This window comes from Taudactylus pleione, unplaced genomic scaffold (assembly GCF_031769625.1).
Source record: "Taudactylus pleione unplaced genomic scaffold, aTauple2 ptg000520l, whole genome shotgun sequence".
Lineage (NCBI taxonomy): Eukaryota > Metazoa > Chordata > Amphibia > Anura > Myobatrachidae > Taudactylus > Taudactylus pleione.
The window spans coordinates 11444954-11467951 of NW_028284922.1; the positions used below are offsets into that span (position 1 = coordinate 11444954).

Genomic DNA, 22998 nt, shown 5'->3' on the forward strand with positions numbered 1-22998 from the left:
TTCAATGAGGAACAGATACATGATCAGTTCCCATTTAAGTTTGGCACTCCAGAACCCTGTGCCATGCACACGGCATTTCAGGAGTGCCCATTCGGTTAGGCTCCTCTGTCACCACAGGGCAATACTGCTACTAAGTAAGGCACCATGCTGGTCAGGCAGTGCATGCCTTCCAAAAAGTCAGAAGACACATATATTAGGTAAAATATCACAGAAAACATAGCAGGAAGTTCCTTTAAAAAAAAAATTAAAAAAAAATGCATCTCTATAAAGTTTAATAATTTGTAAATACTTTAATCTAAATTGTATTATTTCATTTTTAATTTCTCTTAAGATCGTGTTCATCTATCTGGTCTCCTCTTAGCCCTCACACCCATAGAGGAGGGCCGGATCTCCCAAGAACTGTACCTTCAATTTGTCATGTGATGTGTATGGTGCCTCTGGTGCATATATTCTGAAGATATCAGCCAAGCAGCAGGCTACAAGGAGCCGGACATCTTTGTTAGGATTCCTGAGGAAGAATTCACATGAAAGGTGCAGGGCTAAAGGGAGATATTGCTGTTTTTCATCTTCAGAATCCTGGTCCATATCCATAAACGTTTTAACCACCATCTAACAGAACAAAACAAACAAACAAAATATATCATCATCATCCTTTATTTATATGGCGCCACAAGGGTTCTGCAGCACCTTATAAAGTACATAAACAAATGAGCACACAAGAAATAGTTATTAACAGTACAAACAATGCAGGACAAATACATGATTTGTAAACATTGCTGCATAACACTTAAATAAGCAGCATGGTGTCAGCAACCAAGTGTTAGGTGCTGTTGTAAATTAAAGTAAAAGTAAGGGAAGATACTTTATACCTCAGATCCAGAACAAACCCTGCCTAAAATTTTTGATAAATTGTCAGATTTTGATAAAGTTTCTGGCTTTAGTATCAACTCGGATAAATCAGAAGCATTGTATTTGGGTTCTGTAGTGAAACCACACTGGGGTGATTTATATCCGGTGGTGTGGGCTCGCACTTCCCTTAGATATTTGGGAATTGAATTACCACGTTACATTGGGGACTTATATGATCTCGAATAAGTGATCTCATATTGAGAGGTGGTGGGAATAGGTATGAAATGGCCATGCATGGCCAGCGGTTTGATTCCCGGCAGAGCCTGGCCGACAGATGAGCAGAGCCCAGCAGCGGAAGCCCGACAGCGCTGGAAATCCCGATTGTCGCTAAGTTAAGTATATACTAATCTAATCTAACCCCCTAACCCTCCTTAGGGGCGTCTAACCATAACCTCCCCCCCAGTGCCTAACCCTAACCCCCCCTTCCCCGCTGCCTAAACCTGAATCTCCCGGGGGGATGCCTAAAATAAAGTGTCCCCCCCCCGGGGTGCCTAACCCTAACCCTCCCTCGCCTAACCCTTACCCTCCCGCTGGGGGGTGTGTCTAACTCTAAGTCCCACCCCCGGGTGCCCTAAACCTAACTCTCCCCCATCCCCGCGGGTGTTCACTCTTGGCGCCCGGCATCCCTTTGATCGGGATGCCGAGCGACTGTCTCCCGGCGTCGGCGAAATGTCAGACGTCTACATCTAGACGCCCGGCATTTCACCCTCGTCGGGATATGACAGTCGGGAAGCCGGCTGCCGGTATTAAGGTAGCCGGTTTCCCCGATTGTATACCGGTGGGTGAACTGTCCAGATGGCGTCATCTTATGTTATATTACTTGGGTAGGATTCAATTAATAAAAATTATATCTTTCCCTAACTTACTTTATCCTTTACAAATGTTGCTGATTTTGCTTTCACAGGCGGATTAAACATTTTTGCATAAAACATTTCGGGATTTTATCTGGAAGAATAAACGTCCTCGTATAGGCTTGCTGAGACTTCAGAAAACCCGGGCTATTGGGGGGGTTATTTTACCCAATTAAAATTGTATAGTCATGCTGGAGTTTTGAGATAAATACGGAACTGGATGCACAAGACTGATCTATATACTGATTCACAGATGGACCAGTCTTTTCTACCTGATCAACACATATTGGTGTTCCTTCATTCCCATAAACAGGAGTTATCTGAGGATATTATTAGTAATCCCCTACTGATGGTTACATGGCGGGTTTGGCACTATACTAGAAAACAAAGAAATTTAAAATTGCCACCATTCTCTTTTACTCCCATTATTATTATTAAATCCTGAGTTTCAAAACGGTGAGACTTCTATGCCTTTCTCATTATGGCCAGATAGGGGGATTCCTTATGTCCGGGCATTGGTCGACATCGAGAACTGCCGATCAAGTCGGGTGGCGGAATTGGTGGATAAGTATAATCTGCCTCAATCCCACTCTTTGGTGCTATATCAGGTACAGCACTATGCAAGTTCCATGATACGTACTCTCTCTCCAGCAGATTGGTCCAACTCTCTGGACCTACGGGAGGAAGGGGGGGGGGTCATTTCTCTTCATTAGAAAATTCTCCAAATTCCTCTAGACCATTCCAAAATATCTATGGGGCTATCTACTTGGTGTACCGTATTCCTCCATATTACCATGGAAAGTTTATTATGTTCATTCCTCTATTCTCAATCAGTGCTGTCATCGAGTATGTATAGAGAAAATATGAGATATGGTAAGAACTTACCCTTGTTATCTCTATTTCTACGAAGTCCATAGGGTTCCACAGGATACCTTGGGGTATAGGTGTGACGTCAGTCGCTGGGCACCATAGAGTTAAGCTTTCAGCCTCCCAGGATGCACTAGGGTCCCCCTCCTATACCCCGCCCCCGAGCCAAGGCACCTCAGTTAGTTATCAAGCCATAGGCCGGAGGAGGAGAAGGAAGAGAGAGAAAAAAGATCTGGACACATACAAGAATCACATTCTCACCAGAGGGAGACGGAAAACCGGTGACCAGAGCAAAGCCCATCTGCAGCACAGGTGCGACAGGGCGGGAGTCCTGTGGAACCCTATGGACTTCGTAGAAATAGAGATAACAAGGGTAAGTTCTTACCATATCTCATATTTTCTACTTCAGGGTCCCTAGGGTATCCACAGGATACCTTGGGGATGTCCCAAAGCAGTATCCTTTAAGGGTGGGGACGCTCCTGTGCAGAAAGGAGAATCCGCCGCCCGAAGGAAGCATCCTGAGAGGCGAAGGTGTCAAACCTGTAATACCTCACGAAGGTATGGACAGAGGACCACGTAGCAGCCTTGCAGATCTGAACTGCCGAGGCACCACGTCGAGCTGCCCACGAAGGACCCACAGACCTAGTGGAATGAGCCTTCACAGAAGGAGGAACCGGTAGGCCTTCATGAAGATAAGCTTCAGAAATAGCCATACGGATCCAGGCTGCCAAAGTTTGCTTTGAAGCAGGCCAACCCTTTTTACGGAAGCCATAGAGGACAAACAAAGCGTCAGACTTCCTAAACGAAGAAGTGTGGTCAACATAAGTCCTTAAGGCCCGCACAACATCCAAAGAGGACTCACCCACGGAAAGACCCGGTGAGTTAAAGGCCGGAACAACTATTTCCTCGTTAACATGAAACTGGGAAACAACTTTGGGAAGAAACTCGGGCCGAGTGCGGAGCACTGCCCTGTTCCCATGAAAAACCAAGAAAGGGGGTCTACAAGAAAGAGCCCCTAACTCAGAAACACGTCTGGCCGAAGCTATGGCCAGAAGGAAAACAGTCTTAGCTGTTAGCCATTTAAGATCCACTGAGCCCAGTGGTTCAAACGGCGGTCCTTGGAGAGCCCTCAGGACCACAGCCAAATCCCAAGGCGCCACAGGTGGAACAAAGGGCGGCTGAATGCGGAGAACACCCTGCATAAAGGTGCGCACATCCGGGATTGTAGCAATCCTACGGTGAAACCAGACAGATAGGGCCGAAACCTGTACCTTCAATGAAGAAAGGCGAAGCCCATGATCTAGTCCCGCTTGCAGGAAGGCGAGAATCCGAGACAGACGAAACTCCCGCGGTGCATAACCTCTCGGTCGACACCACTGGAAGAACGTATGCCACACGCGATGGTATATCCTCGCGGAAGACGGTTTCCGAGCTCGTAACATGGTACGCACCACAGAGCTGGAAAACCCCCGGGACCTCAGCATGGCCGTCTCAACAGCCACGCCGTCAAAGACAGCCGAGTCAGGTCCGGGTGAAGGCAAGGACCCTGAGACAGAAGGTCCGGTCGTAGCGGCAACCGCAGAGGACTGTTCACGGACAGACCCTGAAGGTCTGAGAACCAGTGCCGTCTGGGCCACGCGGGAGCTATCAACAGGAGCGTCCCTCCTTCCTGTTTGAATTTCCGGATTACCCGTCGAAGAAGGGAGACCGGAGGGAACAGGTATGCGAACCGGAACGTCCACCGGACGGACAGAGCATCCACCAGAGACGCCCCTTCGTCTCTTGTGCGAGACCCGTACACCAGCAACTTGTTGTTGTGCCGGGACGCCATGAGGTCGATTTCTGGAAGACCCCACCTGTCCACCAGTAGTTGAAAAACGTCCGGGTGCAGGGACCATTCCCCCGGATGAACGTCCTGGCGACTTAGAAAGTCCGCCTCCCAATTTAGCACTCCCGGGATGAAGACCGCTGATATGGCCGGAAGATTGCGCTCCGCCCAAACCAGGATCCGAGAGACCTCTACGAGAGCCGCCCGACTGCGAGTTCCTCCTTGCCTGTTTATGTAGGCCACGGTGGTAGCGTTGTCCGACTGGACCTGCACCGGGTGACCCTGGAGAAACCGCTGTGCCTGCTGGAGAGCACTGAAGACCGCACGGAGTTCCAAGATATTTATTGGAAGCTCCGCTTCTGTCGGCGTCCACCTGCCCTGGAACAAGTGTGGACCCGAAACTGCTCCCCAGCCCCGAAGACTGGCGTCCGTTGTCAACAGGACCCAATTTGGAACCCAGAGCGGACGTCCCTTGTTGAGGTGGGTCGTCTGTAACCACCACGCAAGGGACAGGCGAACCTCCGGGGTGAGCACAATCGTCTGGGACTTCAGAGACTGAGGCAGCCCGTTCCACTTGGACAGGATCAGGTGCTGCAGAGGTCTGGAGTGAAACTGGGCGTATTCCACCATGTCGAACACCGACACCATGGAGCCCAGTAACCTCATCGCCGAGTGTAAGGACACCCGGCGGCTGTGCAGACAACTGCGCACCCTTGACTGTAAAGCAGAGATCTTGTCCTCCGTCACGAAGATCCTTTGCTGTCCCGAGTCCAATAAGGCTCCAAGATGCAGAATCCTCCGAGACGGGATTAGACTGGACTTCTGCCAGTTGAATAGCCAGCCGTGCCGTTGCAGCAGTGCAATGGTCAGGTCCAAGTGGCGTAACAGGAGCTCTGGAGATCCTGCCACCAATAACAGGTCGTCCAAATACGGCAACATGCGGACTCCCTGCAGCCGCAGAGAAGCCACCATGACCGCCATCACCTTGGTGAAAACTCGTGGTGCTGTCGCCAGGCCAAAAGGTAACGCCCGAAACTGGAAGTGGTCGCTGCGGATTGCAAACCTGAGGAACTGTTGATGGCGCAAAAGAATAGGGACATGCAGGTAAGCGTCCTGTATGTCTAATGACACCATGTAGTCCCCAGGTTCCAGCGCCAGAATGATGGACCGTAGGGTCTCCATCCGAAACTTCGGGACCCGCAAAGACTTGTTGAGTGCTTTGAGGTTGAGAATCGGACGATATGACCCATTGGGTTTCTGTACCAAAAATAGATTTGAATAGAAACCCTGGCCCCTCTGGGAGAATGGAACAGGCACTATAACTCCAGCCTGGAGCATAGTGTGCAATACCTTCCGCAGCTCCGTAGCCTTGTTCCGGTCTGATGGTAGACCCGTGGTGAAGAATCGAGCCGGGGGTCTGTGCCGGAGGGAGAGGGCGTATCCGTGGGAAACCACCTCCAGAACCCAAGTGTCTGTCGTAGTGGTCGACCAACACTGGGCGAACTGTAGCAGGCGGCCTCCCACCCTGGGATCCCCAAAAGGGAGGCCCGGACCGTCAGGCCGCAGGCTTGTCATCTGGCTTGGGGGCCGGACGTCTGGTACTCCATGCCTGCTTCCGGGGCTTGGCCGATTTCTTAGGACCAGCCTGTCGAGGAAACGACTGTGGTTTGGGCCTGCCCTGGGCCCTAGATGACCGAAAGGACGATGGTCCAGAACCAGAAGGAGCAGCGGCCGACGGGAGACAAGCCGATTTGGCTGCCGCCAGCGTGGCCACAATCTTATCCAGATCCGGACCGAAGAGAACTTCTCCGGTAAATGGCAACGCCTCCAGACCCTTTTTGGAATCTGCGTCCGCCTTCCAGGATCGCAGCCACAAGGTGCGACAAGCAGCTACCGCTGCTGAAGAAATCCTAGACACCAGAGTACTAATGTCTAGGGCTGCCTCGTTGATGTAGGTGGCCGAATCACGGAGATTGCCAATCAACTCCGCCTGTTCGGCCGGACAGTCGGAATCAAAAGAAGCCTCTAATGAATCCGCCCAGCGCTCCATCGCTCTGGAAACCCAGCAAATGGCCATAGCTGGCCGTGCTGCCCCCCCCGCAAGGGAATAAGCGGACTTCAGGCAGATTTCCACCTTGCGGTCCGTAGCATCCTTAAGGGAGGACATGGATGGCATCGGCAATGTGGCACTACGGACAAGACGGGTCACGTGAGAATCCACCTGTGGAGGGGATTCCCACTTTGCAAAATAATTATCAGCGAATGGATAAGCCACCGCCAGGCGTCTCTGCGGCTGGTATCTTTTGCCAGGCTGTTTCCACGCCTCCTCTAAATGGTCCACCAACTGACCCGAAAGAGGAAAGACTGTGGCATCGCCCTTCACATCCTTGAAAAAGGCATACTTAGATTTAGCCGCTGGGGGAACTTCGTCCTCAATCACCAAGGCTGTGCGGGCCGCCCGAATAAGTCCAGGAATATATACTTTGGACTTAGCATCAGCGTCCTTAGTATGGAGAGGTTCCTGATCGTAAGGATCCAGAATCTCCCCATCATCAGACGTCCCCTCGTCATCCTCATAAGGAGCCGACAGACGCCACCGGCCGTTTATGCGGCCGCATCACAGACTCCCCTTGCAACACATCCGACAAGTGCTGTACAGAACTCGTCAGGGAGTTAACCCACGCTGGCTCATGAGAAACCGGGAGCGGGGAAATAGGGAGACTGTGGGGTACCACCAATTGTCGTGGGAAACCCTGCATGGGTGACGACACCACTGACTGCTGGGATAAACCCATCGGTGTAAACGCGGGCTGCGGAGCTAACTGGCCCACTAAGGCTGTAAGCGCCTGAGCGAAACAAGCCCAGGGCGGCTCCTGTACCGGTGCTGTAACCGTAAGAGGCCGCACCATGGACAAACACTGCCGGCAAAGGCCCTCCGCGCTACCCTCCCCCTCCGCTAACGGTACTTTACACGTAGTACACTGTAGCCGGAGGGGAAAATCACTTTCGGACATGATGGCACCACGTATGTGACCTCTCTCACCAATTATAACTTAAATAGCCGAGAGACCACCCTGCAGCACCGCACCGCAAGGGCTTAGCAGAAAGAACAGGGACAGTAATAAAGCTGACAGTTTAGAGAAAAGTTACAGGCAGCAGCGCTAGCACAGTCACATACAATGCAAAGAAAATCAATTCCTGCACTAACAGCGCTGATCACTCAACTACGCAGACACAGGGCCTGGTAGGACACAGCGCTGCATACACAGACCTGACCACAGCGGAGGAGAGGTATGCGGGGGGACCCAGACCACGATGCTTCCGTCCAGCGCTTCCAGCAGCGTTCACCATGCGTTCTGGAGAAGATGGCCGCCGAGGAGCAGAGAGGAGGCTGGCCTGGGGGAGGAGCGCTGCCACAGGACCAGTCGGCAGCGTGCAGAGAGGGCTGTGTGCAGCGGGGGAGGCGCCGGCTGTGAGACAGGGAAGGCGCGCTCCCCTGGCATGCATTTAACCCCTGGGACGCCGCAGCGCTACCGCTCTGCTGCGGTCCGCTGTCCCAGGGGGTAGTGGAAAGCGCAGGTTGGTCGCCTGGCTCCACGCTGCAGCCAGTCCCCAGGGAGCCCCCTGCCTGGGGACTTAGGACCATGTGACCAGCGGGGACCCACCGCGGGACCCCGCTGCTTACCTTTGTCCCCCTTGGATCCGGCCATGGTCCGGAACATCTGGGGTCACCGCTAGCTGTGACCCCAGATGCTCACCAGCATCCCCGGATCGGTACCGGCGTTCTGGTACCGGCGGGGGTGTAGGGAAGACAGCATGGACGTCAGGACTGACTGTCCATGCTGTACATCCAGATGTGCAGCCACAGCTGCACTGAAGAAAGCTTCAGGGGCTCTTCTAGCCCCCACTCCGACAGGTGCACCCGACGCCGGCCGGGCACCAAACTAAACTGAGGTGCCTTGGCTCGGGGGCGGGGTATAGGAGGGGGACCCTAGTGCATCCTGGGAGGCTGAAAAGCTTAACTCTATGGTGCCCAGCGACTGACGTCACACCTATACCCCAAGGTATCCTGTGGATACCCTATGGACCCTGAAGTAGAAATGTTCTATAACATTTATAATAATGGATGTCTTTCTCCCGCAGGTTCTTGATGGGATTGTCCGATACTAGTGTTTGTGCTAAATGTGGGGCCTCTGATGCAAACTTTATACATCGTATGTGGGAATGTCCCCTTCTATGTGGATTCTGGTCAGCAGTTAACAGATTTGCATCTAGGTGCCTAGTTAATTGCCTCCCATTATCAGCGGAGTGGGCAATTTTGGGTATTTTACCACCATCTGTTTCGGGTAGGAGAGATGGTAAAAAAAACTATTGTTGATTATATCTGCGGTAGCTCGTAAATGCATTTTGCAGATGTGGACCCATGCAGAACCCCCATCTGACCCTTTATTTCGGGCCAAATTGTTTTTTGGTATTCAAATGGATTGGCTGGAGACCACGTTGCATAAGGAGATTAAGACAGCCCTTTATAGGTTTTACAGACTCCTTTACGGTGTAATTACGACGCCAAATCTATTTATGTTTCAGAAATACTTCTTGGTATGAAAACAGAATTTTATTGGACGATCCGCCTGTTGCGCTACCTGTTACAGGCTGAGATGGAATCTGATTCTTTTTGTTTTTGTTTTTTTTTGTTTAATTTTGTTAGAATTTTTTTTATTTATTTTTAAGGTGGGGTGCCTGCCATGTGTAGAATACTATGATTGTTTTGCAAAGACAATATTTTTTATGTCTTTATTTTGTACTATTTGTATTTTATTGCCCTTAATGGGCCTTTGTTTTATTATTTACTATTATTTTTTGTAAAATATATGTTATATTATTGCTCTGATGGATAAAAGAAATTTGAAAAAAAAAAAGTAAGGGAAGGAGAAGCACGTGAAGGAAAAGGGGAGGGATATAACCACATTTTGCAGTAACGAGAATAGACAATGTATTGGGAGGCATGTATGGGAGAGATAGAACTATAGGAAGAGACATTTTTCCTCTCACTTTACTCAAAATGACAAGACTAGTTAACTAATGCATGATACAACAAGAAATCAATCTGAATATATATTTTTTTTCTTTCAATTGATTTGGGACCACAGTTCTTAATAAAATTCTATACAAAAAAGGGGGACAATAAAAAGGCCTCCTAAAAGTTGTAGCACTAGCTGTAATTACTTAGGTGTGCTAGCTATCTGGCTCTTCATGTGTTCAGAAACACTTTTTTTAGTAATATCTATAATGTTTCAGAGAAATACCTAAAATCTTAAGGCCCCCGTACACAGTGCGATAGGCACCTTGCGACGCGACTTGCGTTCCGACGGCCGACATATTGGGCAGTCCCCACACACGGAGCGATCTGGTGGCCGACCGCCCGATATGCTGACACCGCCCACCAGCATAGCGCTGCAAGGTATTGTACATCGCATCCCCAGATCAAGTGAACATGCAATAAGATCTGGAGGTGCAATGTACGACCCCACGGGAGCACGGACTGGCCGATATCATGCCCACACACAGTACAATGTAGCAGCGATATCGTACAAAGCCGTCGGATCGGCTGCTATATCGCACAATGTATGGGGGCCTTTACTGTCGGATATTTTATCTTATTACATTAATACTAAGCTAGCTTTATCTTACACTCTTTATAATCACAGTAGTTAGGGATTGAAACGTATTAAAAAAAAAAAAAAGAAAATCTACAAAGTTTCAAATACTAGATAAATAAAATCAAATAATTGCTGCTCCAAAGTTATAATGGCATCCTACATGGTGGCACAGTAGTTAGCATTGCTTTGTGGAAGCACTAGGTACTTGGGTGTAATCCCAACCAGAGTACTATGAACAAGCAAATGTAAAGGACAGCTGTAACTCTATAGCTATAACCAGAATGGACATGTGCAGCTTCATACATCAGCTGATGGTAAGGCAGACAGCACAACATGAAAGCTTAGAACAGTACAGACATGGACTACCTGGCTCTGACGTGCACACATCTGTGTGACCACATTAGAACATTTAGAGGACCCAAATAATATTCCACAAGAGGTGTTGGTAACATATGATGAAGCACTTCTTACTCTTTAGAGTACAGGAATACAAGTTGTGATGCACAGGTGTATGGAGTAGATCTACATATAGTATAAGGGCTAAATAGATCATTTGGGGGTCATCACAAAAAAATGTGATTCTGTAGCAAGGGGATGATATACTGTAAGTTTAAGTTTTATATCAGCCAAATAGTTGGGTCAGTGCTCAATTTCATTAAGACTCCGCCAGTGCCAAAACAATCAAAGATGATAATACAATTCCGCCCTCAACCAGAAGCAAGTTGGGGTAGTTTGCGTGGTAAAAAACGTTTCACAAATGTGCAAAGATTCAGTAATGCAATCTTCAAGCTCTGCTTTTGCCATACTGCATGATTTGTAAGTTTGTATTTGGCATTAGTCTATGACTAGTGATAGAATGACCACTATAAATTCATTCTGCAGTGTGGAGAGGTTGGAGTAGGAATGGGAACAATTAAGACCAAAAGTCACCAGTGATGCAATAAACATTTCATGGCCAGATGAGGCGATTCTAATAGATCAGTTGTGAAAATTTTGTTCATCTCTACTTGAATGCTCTCCAAAAACAGAAAGACTTAAAAAGAGTACTTTATAGGCAATCCAGCAAACTAGTCAGTCTCTAAATAGGAGTCCGATGGGGCTCCCTCCACCTGCTCCCTGCCTGGTTCCCGATTGTGGTGTGCATCTGTCCTCCATCCCAGTTGTTAATAATATCTTGATGTGTTAAATTCTGTTGCGTACTGAAGGTGCAATGATGTGTTTTGTAATAAAACATTTCAAGCACAAATACAGCAGAAACTTTCACACACAGATCGGCAGACAAATTTATTACTTTAATACTTTAATTAATGTCCACACCGGTCAACTGTAGTGCTAAACTGTACACATGTAACTGGACTACTGCAGGAAATCCCTTTCTCTGAAAGTACTTTAGCGCTGTAATACAGAGTTATCATCCAGCTCCTAAAATTGTTTTAGTTTTTTTGTTGTCTCCTCCGATTATATTCTGTTGACGCTGATCAAGCAGAGCCTGGTCATAGTGAGTGTACGGTAAATAGATCGGAAGCGATTCAATTCAGTGCGATGTTGAAAAGAGCCAAGAATTTGTTCCCAAAGCTATTCAAGTGTGACCATCGCGCCCTGCACTTAAGCCAGGGATGCATGTCACGGCACCTAATGGAAGGTGTTTAGTCGCGGTAGCCTGAATTCTTTGACTTTATTGCCGGCTACGCTGCTTGTAGCACACGCGCTAAGCCAGAAATCAGCATCGCAGCTCTAGTTTAGTCTAATTTCTGCTCGTACCTCAGGAGGGTGCTAGCAGGAATCCTCTAGTCACGGGTTAACAGTGCGGCTAATTGATTAGCTCTGGGAACTCTTTCCCAGCGCTATTCGCACTGAATTGAATCACCCCCCTTGTGTGGAGGAGAGTGTGTAAACTATTGTATTTACCACAGAGCAAAAAAACCTTCAACATTCCATTGGGGAATTCAATCGTTTTTTTTGGGCGGCGATAATTCATGGGGACCCCACGGAGCAATCTGGGAATGGCATAAACCATCGGGACTAAAACTACAAAAAGCTTCGCTTATCGAAGTATGGGACTGTGGTCTGCAGCAGTAGTTAGCTTATCGCAGGCTGTTGTTACTAAGCTAGGTTGCATAAAACTATGCAAAAAAAAAAAGCTTAATAAATAAGTTGGTGCCTAAAATGTAATGACTGGATTATTACCACCCCCTTTATATATGATGCTAAATAAATACAATTAAAAAAGGCTATAAAGGAATATATTGTAAATTCATGAGTGGACTCTAATTGTAGTTGTACCAGATTTGTAAGAATATACTTTTGCTGAGAATGTTTTCTAAAGGAACATCTATATTTTCAAGTCCAGTTACCCAACAGACAACTTCTCTGACAGTTGCTTACCATTATACTAGGCAGCTTCAACATTCCTACAGACCTCTCCTCTGTATAATTGTTTGACAAAGAAATCACATTTAGATTGCTGTGTTTTACACCTTGAGAGTGTGAATAGTTCATAGTCAAATTGTGCGGATTGGTATACCAGAACATTTGTTGTGCATTATAGGCTTATGTGATAAAAGGGACTGAAGTTCTCAAACAACCAGACGGCCACAGGAAAGCCTTCACAGCCAACATCTGTTCATCAAGTAGCCAGATGGACAGCTCCAAATTAAAAAAGCTAATAATTATACTCTATCCTGTCTTGTTAACCCAGACTGAAAATAAAGAAAAAAAGGCACACATTCCACCTAGCTTAGATGAATGATTGAAAACCTCTAAAACAAACCCAGCATGCATAGGTTCCACTCAGATCTACTGGAGCATAGAGTAAAGCTGTACAATTATTACTTATAATGCGATGTAGTCACGATTTGTCCTTGCAAGAGAAACATCTAATATTACACGTACACAGTATACATTTGTTTTTTCCAAACCTCCTATTTATCGGTCATAATGATCGGAAGGAAATATTGTGTCCATGAATACACTGCACAAATCTGTATAGTGGCAACTTAATCATGGGAGTCCTCATTGGGGGAAATTCAATTCTCTTGGCAGGGAGGCAGCTCCTGGGTTAAGTGCCCGGATCTATTTAATTGACTGCATCTTGCCCAGAACTTAAGGTGGGAGATGCCCCTTACCACGACTAAGCCCTGAGTAAACAGCATCGCCTGTGTGCCGGACGCGATGCTGTTATCACATGCGGTAGCCCTGAGGCATTAGTTAGCACAGATTTATCACGTGGGATATCGAATAGCTCTGGGCACGCAACCCAAAAGCTACATATCCGCAAAGAGAATTGCATTTCCCCCTTAAAGAATTTGGAGATTACAGGAAAGTTGAGTAAACAAACTTAACCAGGACTGTCAATTAAATAGGTAAACTAAAAAAAAATAATTTTGACTTAATATAATTCATAATCAAAATGCTACATAACAGGAGTACAAAACCCCAAGAGCCGCTTAATCGTATGCGGCCCACCGCTCAAAGATGTCCCTCCTCCCTTTTAAACCTGTTCTGCTTAAATCATTCAATAGTCCAGGGCTCGACAAATCCCAGTCGCCATGGCGACTAAAATTTTACACCTGGCGACTGGATTTGCAGAGACCCCAACCAATTATTGACAGCAATGTTTTGTTTAGAAACAAAACTCTGCTCCACAGCACTGCATCCTGCAATAATCATGCTAATGAGGACACGCCTCCGTTTTGTGATTGGAGGCAATGTTTAAAAATTAGCACAGGTCCAGCTGGAGTTAGGACACACAGCAGTGTTGGCACCTGGTGGCTCTCCTCACAGATTTAGCACTGCTTTGAGGCTATTCCCATATGCATCCACCCCGCTATTCTGCTGTTGCAAGCCAGGCTAGCTACCGGGTCCCTGAGCAGAGAGGATGGCGGTGGGCTTCCCGAGGTGGCCCTAATGGTCACAGTTGTGCCGAGTCCCAGGCAGGCTGGAGCCGCAGAGACCTGCTGTGCAGGGAGGAAGGCTGCTGTGTGACTATCACATTCACACAAATGCTGCTGGACACTGGCTGACCTTACACACACTTGCTACACAGCATGGGCTAGTTTGTCAGGAAATTCTCAGGACTGCTTATACTGCAGTAGTGGTTTCTGCAGAGCATGAATGTATACTTGACTTCAATAACAGGGGCAGAGCGGGCTGAGGCTGCTGAAAGAGACCAGTTCCCAGGACTCCTTGTTAGACCATGACATCTTCACCAGGATGAGCTCCATCTGATCTCCTCCCCAGTGTTCCTACAGCTGTTCAGCTACAAGTCAGTCAAGTACTTGCCCAGCTAAAAAGAGTCAATGAAACCCAGCCAGCCAGGTCATTCTGCTGTTTTACTCAGCTCCCAGCTCAGGCAGGAGAAGCAGGGACAGCAGCCTCGTCTCTCTGTACACATTAGTTTAATTTATACACACTGACACAATACTAGGTGTTGATGTCATTGTGGTGTGGCACACTATGTATTGGGGCACTATGGTGTGGCATACTACGTATTGGGGGCATACTATGAATTGGACACTGAAGATGTGCGGGTTCTGATGGCACGTGGGAAGCCTGAGATGCATGAGTGAGGTTCTATAGAAGTTTTCAAATATTTTGGTTGAGAACGATAGTCTGGACTCAAACTTTTAAGATGGCTCCTAAATTTTTGAAAGAGTTGTCAAGCCCTGCAATCGTCAGTAGTCGGGGTGGGTCCCATTAGTGCAGTGCCTCTGACAAGCTGCCTGTCTTAGCTGCTGAGCTTTGTCTTGCATTTTATCATTATCATCCTCCTCCTTTATTTATATGGCGCTATAAGAGGTCCGTGTCTTATAAAGTACAGAAACAGTACGAACAAAAACACGAATGAAAGTGACTTATGCTGGTCAACCAGTCAGAGGCAAAAAATATCTGTAATTAATCTAACGAGCAAATGGTGCATGGCCTAGCTGTCAAAGCCACGCCCCATTTTTGTGCGCACGCCTTCAGTATGACATTTGCAGGAGCATGACCTTGTGTCATACCCCTATTTTTATAGTCACAGTGGGGGCGAGCCCAGCACATTGAAAATACACAATTTATATAATCTTCCCAATATAATTTATTCACTGTTGAAGTGAAAGAAAAAGCCAGAGCAATATAGAAAACATTAAAAAAAAAAGCCACGTTCACATAAAATACAGAAACAAGCCAGATCTACATAAAATACACAGAAACAAGCCAGACCACACAAAATATTCTGAAACAAGCCAGATCCACATAAAATACATTTTAAAACCACATCTGCATAAAATACATATTGAAATCCAGAACAAAAATACATTGAAAAATTGAAAAGCAAAATTCACATTATACAAACTTCAGCCCCTCCATGTGTCACTCCAGCCCCCTCCATTGCCATTCCATCCCACATTCACTCCAGCCACCTCCACACCACGGAGTTAGCTCAACAGCCCCACTCTACCCCCATAAGCATGAACGCATGCATCAGCGCCCCAGCTCTCAGGCTCCTCCCCCCCCAAATGACTCTCAGACAGTGGTGCCCCTTATGCAGTGCCCCCTGTAGTTTTTGCCCCACATGCCCCAAGCCCAGTACTTACCTGACTGCTCCGGCTCCCGCTGCCCCCAGTGAGTTCCACAGTAAGTTCAAAGTAAGTATGTATGTATGTATGATACATGAATGTACTGGTTTTGTTAATTGTATGAATGTAATGGTTATGAGTGTATGAATTGGAAGTAGAGGAGAAAGTGTTGTATATTGTACGTATTTTACATGTTTTACCAAGTGAAGTTTTACTGTGGGCCCTTCAATTGGTGCTACAAATGTGCCGTTACTCGTCTTTGCTAAAGTCACGCCAAATAGACCCTAACAGCAAGCCTGGTCCCATGAGACTCCGCCAGCTACAAGCGTCTCTTTGCCGAAAATGTGTTTAAGTTGCAATTCGATGTGACTAGGACTCACCAGGATCATTAATTTGATATATGAGACGCACCAGTGACCATATGTGGGCAGCAGGAAACCCTCTAAAAAAAAAATATATATATAAAAAAAAAAAATGGGGTCCTATCTGACCATTTCTGGTTACATGCACGATTTATGCTTTAGAGCTCCCCATATGTCCATCAGACTTCCCCACATGCCTCCACACGTCCTGACATCCCTAGAATTCCTATCAGATACCCCCAACAGCATTAGACCTATCCACATGCCCCTTAAATGCCTCCATGATCCTACATGTGCTATGACTTGTCTGTACACAAATCCCATAGTGAATAAGGCATTAGGTATTAAACGGTTTATTTATCAAAGATTATGTGTGGTATATCCCAGAAAACAACAGTTTTTGGAGGTGGTATGTAAATATTAAGAACTACCAGGATATGCGTACAGGGGACCACAGCAGATATTCCAGATATCTGCTGCAATCCCCTAGTATTCACGTTAGGGCAGGGCGCCTTACAGAATGGGACACTTCACTGCACGCCGAAGGTGCGTCCAGAAAAGGGGTGTGGGCATTTAGAAAAGGGAGCGTGTTCTTGAGATGCGCCCCCATTTCATCATGATAGGGGGCATACCCAGCACTCAGGGAGATGCTGAGCTGCCCCCAAGCTCTCCCTGCAGTGTGAAAAGGTGCCGTGCCATGATGGTCACTGCAGCCCATGGGTGGGGATGGCTGTTTTAGCTTTTAGCCCAGCCTTTTACACATTTACGCCACTCAGTAGTGCCTGGCCTTTTACACATTTACGCCACTCAGTAGTGCCTGGCCTTTACACATTTGTGCCACTCAGTAGTGCCTGGCCTTTACACATTTGTGCCACTCAGTAGTGCCTGGCCTTTACACATTTACGCCACTCAGTAGTGCCTGGCCTTTACACATTTACGCCACTCAGTAGTGCCTGGCCTTTACACATTTGTGCCACTCAGTAGTGCCTGGCCTTTACACATTTACGCCACTCAGTAGTGCCTGGCCTTTACACATTTGTGCCACTCAGTAGTGCCTGGCCTTTACACATTTACGCCACTCAGTAGTGCCTGGCCTTTACACATTTGTGTCACTCAGTAGTGCCTGGCCTTCACACATTTGTGCCACTCAGTAGTTCCCCTTACACATTATGCTTCCCCCTCCCATCTACCCCAGCAGCTTCTTACCTATCTGTGTCCCTCTAGAAGCCACCTGCACCAGCAGGCAGCCGCACTAGCCTGGCACGCGGTGCTGCTGTCATTCAAATCTGGCACCACTCACAAGCCAAACGGAGCTCGCGGAAAGGATACCACTACTGATTGGCTCGTGACCGGCGTCTGTTTGAATGAAAGGAGCGCTGAGTCTCTCTGTAGGGCGGCTGGGTCAGATCCCCAGGGACGCACTGTGCTGCGGCCAATCCCCGACAGCCTATCAGGGGTTGGCTGCAGCAGAGCGCGTCCCCAACCCTTTTTTAAAAGAGTTCCAGATCTTCTAGACCGGGTAAAATACGCGCTATAGCGTGTATTTGTGATCACTGCACACTTGTACATCTGTTTCAATGAGTCTCTCAATCAATATGCGAAGTGCTACGATGCAGCGGCTGCAGCTTTTTGTGTCACATATCAAATTAATCAGCACAGTTTCCGGATGGCTCCTAGTCACATTGCATCTTAAATCCAGTTTCATCAAAAAAAGATGCCCGGCGCTAGCAGAGTTGCACAGGACCTGGCGGCTCACTCATGTCAGGCATATCACGCTGCATGGCGTATTGAGGGTAGATGAGCAAGGATGCATCTGTATCTCCCCATGCAGCCTTTGGAGTAAAGAAAAGTTGTGAATCCTTGCTATAGGCACTGCTGATACTTGAAATAGTGCTGTTTTCTGAGTTTTAAGCAGTCATTTTCAGATAGGGACTTAAAGTGTCAGGAACTTTTACAATAAGTTGTAGTAGCCAACAATGATTTTACATACAGCCAGAGATTGAAAACACATGGATAGGGGATTTTGGATTAATACTGTGCTTGTACTTTATGAACCTTATTCCCACTCTACCGAATAACAATAACTGTTCTGAATGGAGGGACCAGGTAACAGTGGGGAGTTTTATGAACAATGGGCCTAATGCAGCAATATTCTAATGTTCACGCAGTTCAGCGATTATCGGCCATCTGCGCATATGTCAAGGTACTTTACCGTAGTCGCTCGCAGTGACTTTTCATTCGCAACGTGATGGACAGTTAGGGGCCATTTCAGGGAAGTAAGTTTGGAGTGGCTGTAAAAAAGGCCATAGTGTCCTGGCTGTTTTCGGGGAGTGTTGCGCCCTGCATCTGTGATCCCGTATGCAGATAAAGTAGTTCCAAAGCCTCAGATCCGGCTGCCATTCTGCACGACAATAGGGCTACTCAGATTGCCGACTAAGGATCTACGACTATGCATTTGTATACAGTTGCTTGGATTTGTGATGGCCCCGGTGGGCATCGCCATACATACAGTATGTCGTCTGACAATTGCATATTTTCACACCGCGCGGGAGCACAGCTGCAATTACATTAGCGTACATCTCGGAATCAGGCCCAGTGCCAGTATACTCCCTATTTTACTTGGTGGTGCATACATGTTGTTTAAGCTAAACTGGTGGATCAATGTAATTGAGGGAACACAATATTAAAACAAAAAATAACTGTCCACATGGGCCAACCAAGCCACTTGAGCATCACAATCACCATTTCATTTGACCACAATTTGTTTTTCAGGTGGTCCTTTCCAACAATGCAAAAAAAAAAAAAAAAAAAAACAACCACAGCATACATTACTCCAGCCTGACTCCCCCTCCCCCAGGACACAAGCCCAAAGTGCCCCCACCAGGTTTATTAACAATATACGCTCAAAGTTTGGGTGCCAGAACTTATGTTTTAGGCATATTGGCTATACGCTTCTAGGATTTATCCTGTTCTGCATCAAACCATTAAAAGATCCTAAACTATCACAGTTAAAACAAAACTTTACTGGGAAAACACCTTTTGAGACTTTTAGCTGTTTAAGTGGTCACTAACATCATTAGAATGATTAGAAAACCAGAGAATGCCAACTGAACTGAAATACGACAAAACTTGATACAATTAGTTAAGACAACCAAAAAAAAATCTCAAAAGAAATGTTCAACAAAAAGATTATGTTGCAATGACGTGGAAACGCTGGCAATGGCACCGCTAATCCCACCCCCCTACATCAATCTTTTTGGGGGCGATTCAATTCAACGTGCTATTGAATAGCGACGGGAGGGACTCCAGAAGCTATGCAATACACCGCACTGTTTAGGCGCGCTAAGGATTTCTTCTGGGGATGCAAAGAGAAATCCGACCAAAGTGACGGGTGCCCGGCTGTTTTTCTGCATAGCACGGCGCTAACAGCCGCGCTCCCGGCACTTTGGTCAGAGAATGCCGGTTACCGCGCCTTAACATCCTTGTTAAGACGCGATGACCGCGATAACCGGCATTCTCCGACCACACAGCGCACTGAATTGAATAGCTCAGGGAGCTTGCTCCCTGCACTATTCAATTCGCATTGAATTGAATCGCCCCCTTGGATTGTTGCATGCAGCCCTATGGTGCAGCTAATTGAACTGAATCCTAAAAGTTAATTTACATATCAAAATTACCTACATTTCTTTTAAATGGTTACATAATCAAAGCATATTTTATATACACATGTTCAGGCACACACGGTCACTGCGCACTACTTCTACACAGTCAAGGTAGCCTGTTCATGATCAAGGCTCCTTTAGAAGGTTTGCTACATATTAAGCCTTAATAATAATAATTATAAGAGGGGAGGGGGCTGCTAGCACTTCTTGCTGGGACTGTTAGAAGCATCATAGGACTAGTCAGGAGTGTGTAGTGGACAAGCTCATTCTAGTGTTCCTGCTAGGCTGTTTAGCGGGGTGCCGCACCCTGTGCGATTTAAAAAAAGTAAAATGCGCCATGCCCTTCTAGCGGCGCACCGCTAAAAACAGCATGTCTTGAGCCTTCCCTGCTTGCAGGCCGCAGTATCCCGCGGGAGAGAAGAGTTGCGGTGATCTGTCACCACCTTTTCAATAGGCACCGTGCGCATCTATTCACAGTGAGTGGAGAGCTTGGGGGAAGCCCAGCGCCTCCGTAAGTGCTGGGCACAGCCCCAAGTGTGACAAATTGTAGGAGTTTCACAAGGCCACACCCCCTCCATGACCAGCCATGCCCCCTTTTTGGAGGCGCAGACACTGCCTGCAAGCCCTGCCCGCAGTCTAGCGGGAACACTACATTCCTATCTCTAGACTGGACAAATCGCTCCGCAATGTAGGAGCCCAGAGCCAAAAGAAAGGGGCTAGTAACTCTGCAATTTAAAATGTCAGATGTGCAAACAAAAATTATTCAATTAGGGATGAAGTCAAAACCTCTTCATTGCACAGCATGTAAACACAACAAATCCTGATTAAAAGTGACCAATAGGCTACTATAAAATATAAATGATCATCATAACAGTGATTTCTCTACTGCATACTATCGGGGTAATTTGAATCCCTGACAAATTCCCCACATCACTCACCAGCATCAAAAAATTGCAATGTCTGCACTACAATAAGTGTCCAATATGTGCATAGCCGGGCTCTGACAATTCTTGCTGATTTCCATTTCCTCCTATGATGTTACAGGGTTCTAAGCAGATGAATAAATGCAGCTGTGACTGCAGTAAACCACTGTGCATGGGAATAATGCCAAGTGGCTGATTTGATGAAGAACGAAGAAGCTCCAGGGTTAAGTACCCGAAGGAATTCAACTGACTACCACGTCCAGCACAAGGCTTAGTCGCAGTAAACTGCATCTCCCGGCTTAAGTACTGGTTGCAGTGCCGTTACTGCACATGATAACACCACAGCGACTAGCCATGAGGCACTAGTTAACATGGATTTCCTCGAGCAGAAATCTGCTAAATCGGGAGTTTGCAGCGCAAGCAATTGAATAGCTCTAAACACTTTACCCAGGAGCAAATACCCTGCAATGAGAATTGAATTACCCCTGTGAACAGTAGAGAATCATGGCAATGCTCGACGGCACATCACCAGCAATTGACTTCCCCCTTAAGGCCGTATTCAATTTGGAGCAAAAGCCGTCGTCAGCAAAACTATCGCCGACGTAATTGTCGCCGATTTCAGTTAGCCCTGTATTCAATTGTAGCGTCTTTTTCGCCAGTGTGAAAACGCAATGTAATAGGCAAAAACGTTTCGCCTATGAATACCCGGAATGTCCAACGGTTGGAATCCCGACAGCGGCTGCCCGACATGGGTGAAAATCCTGATCGTCCCTAAGGTAAGTATTCACTAACCTAATTCCCTCCCCTAACCCTCCTTAGGGGTGCCTAACCCTAACCTTCCCCCCAGTGCCTAAACCTAATCCTCCCATCCCCCGCCGCCTAAACCTAAGTCCCCCAGGGGGGGGTGCCTAACCCTAAGTCCCCCCCGGGGTGGTGCCTAACCCCCCCTCCCACTAGCCTAAACCTAAGTCCCCCAGGGCGGTGCCTAACGCTAAGTCCCCCCCGGAAGCCCTAAACCTAACCCCGCGCGGCTATCCGAGCTCGGCACCCAGCATCACTTCGATTGGGATGCCGGTCTCCCGGCATCGGTAAAATGACAGGCGTCTAGACGCCTGTCATTTAACCCTCGCCGGGATAAAGCAGTCGGGAAGCCGGCTGTCGGGATTAGGTCTGCCGGCTTCCCGACTGCATACCAAATACCCAGTGAAAAAAAAGTGCAGAATTGGGGTGCGGAAACCACTCTGTACCCTTTGTAGACCCCCCTTGACGCAAACTGCGTCAAGAAAACGCTTAAAAAACACAAAGGACACCCCAAAACAGCACTTTGAAAATGTAGGGCAAAAAATAAAATCAATGTGGGAGTACAAATTCAAAAACTAGCGAAATAGCCTTTGGGGGGATCTAGAAGTATGGGAAGGTGTTTTTTTAATTGCAGGTGCTTGCTGGCGGTGCGTTTTTGGCGCTTTTTAATGCTTGACTTTAGCGATATTTAAATATGCTTGCACGCATTCATGTACCCTAAATTTGAAGGGACTACTTATTTTTGTCAAAAGTAACTAAATGCTATTCTTCACCTTTCTCCAAAAGACACGAAATAGCTCCTATTGAGACCATTTAAAGACTCCAAATACCTTTTGCAGGGCTATTCGGGGTACCCATAGTGAACCCCCCATTGTCAGAGCATTTTTAGGGGGGTATCAGGCTGATTTACCCAAAAACGACAGGACTTTTCGCAGATTTTGTTTTTGCCGGGTCCCATTTTCGCCAATTTGGAATTGAATACGGGGATATGACCGCGATAAGTTTTCAAACGCAAAACCTTCGAAGATGGCGAAAAGTCCGGCAACGGTCTTTTCGCTCCAAATTGAATATGGCCCTATGTGACTGTATTCTTGTTGTCCATATAACAAACCAAGATCACTAGTGAGGATATGTGCAACAAGCGCTTCAAACATCACCAACAAATCAACAGGCAGGAAAGGGACCATTTAACATATTTTCCTACCTTGGCACTTGCTCAGTAATATCCTCTGCCAAGGACACAAACATATAAACTAACAATTACAAAGATAAAATTGTGTTCCATGAACAACTGTCAAAACAACTTCTTTATCATAAACATTAGGGCGATTCTCCAGAAAGTGAACAGAAATAAACAAAAAAAAAATTTCACCAACCAGCAATTTGTTTACATTTATTAAATCTACACATTCCAAACTACTTTGATTTACCTCCAAGCTACATTGTAGATAGGTTTTTCATTACACCAATGTAAAAGTTACAAATCATTAAAAATAATAGTCAATTATAACAAAGTTTTCACAGCACACTGTTCGGTAAATTGTAACTGTTTGGAAGTGCCTTATCTTTGTTCACTC

The 22998-nt window shown here is 46.9% G+C and overlaps 1 protein-coding gene across 5 annotated transcripts in view; it reads right to left on the reverse strand.

The window, feature by feature from the left end:
• The window catches only part of PDS5A (PDS5 cohesin associated factor A), a 133161-nt gene that overhangs the window by 101062 nt on the left and 9101 nt on the right, over positions 1 to 22998 (reverse strand). For all 5 annotated transcript variants that reach the window (XM_088450663.1, XM_088450664.1, XM_088450662.1 and 2 more), the window contains exon 3: positions 406 to 609. In XM_088450663.1, coding sequence (XP_088306789.1) covers positions 406 to 609 — 204 coding nt within the window. The remainder of the gene's footprint in view (positions 1 to 405; positions 610 to 22998) is intronic.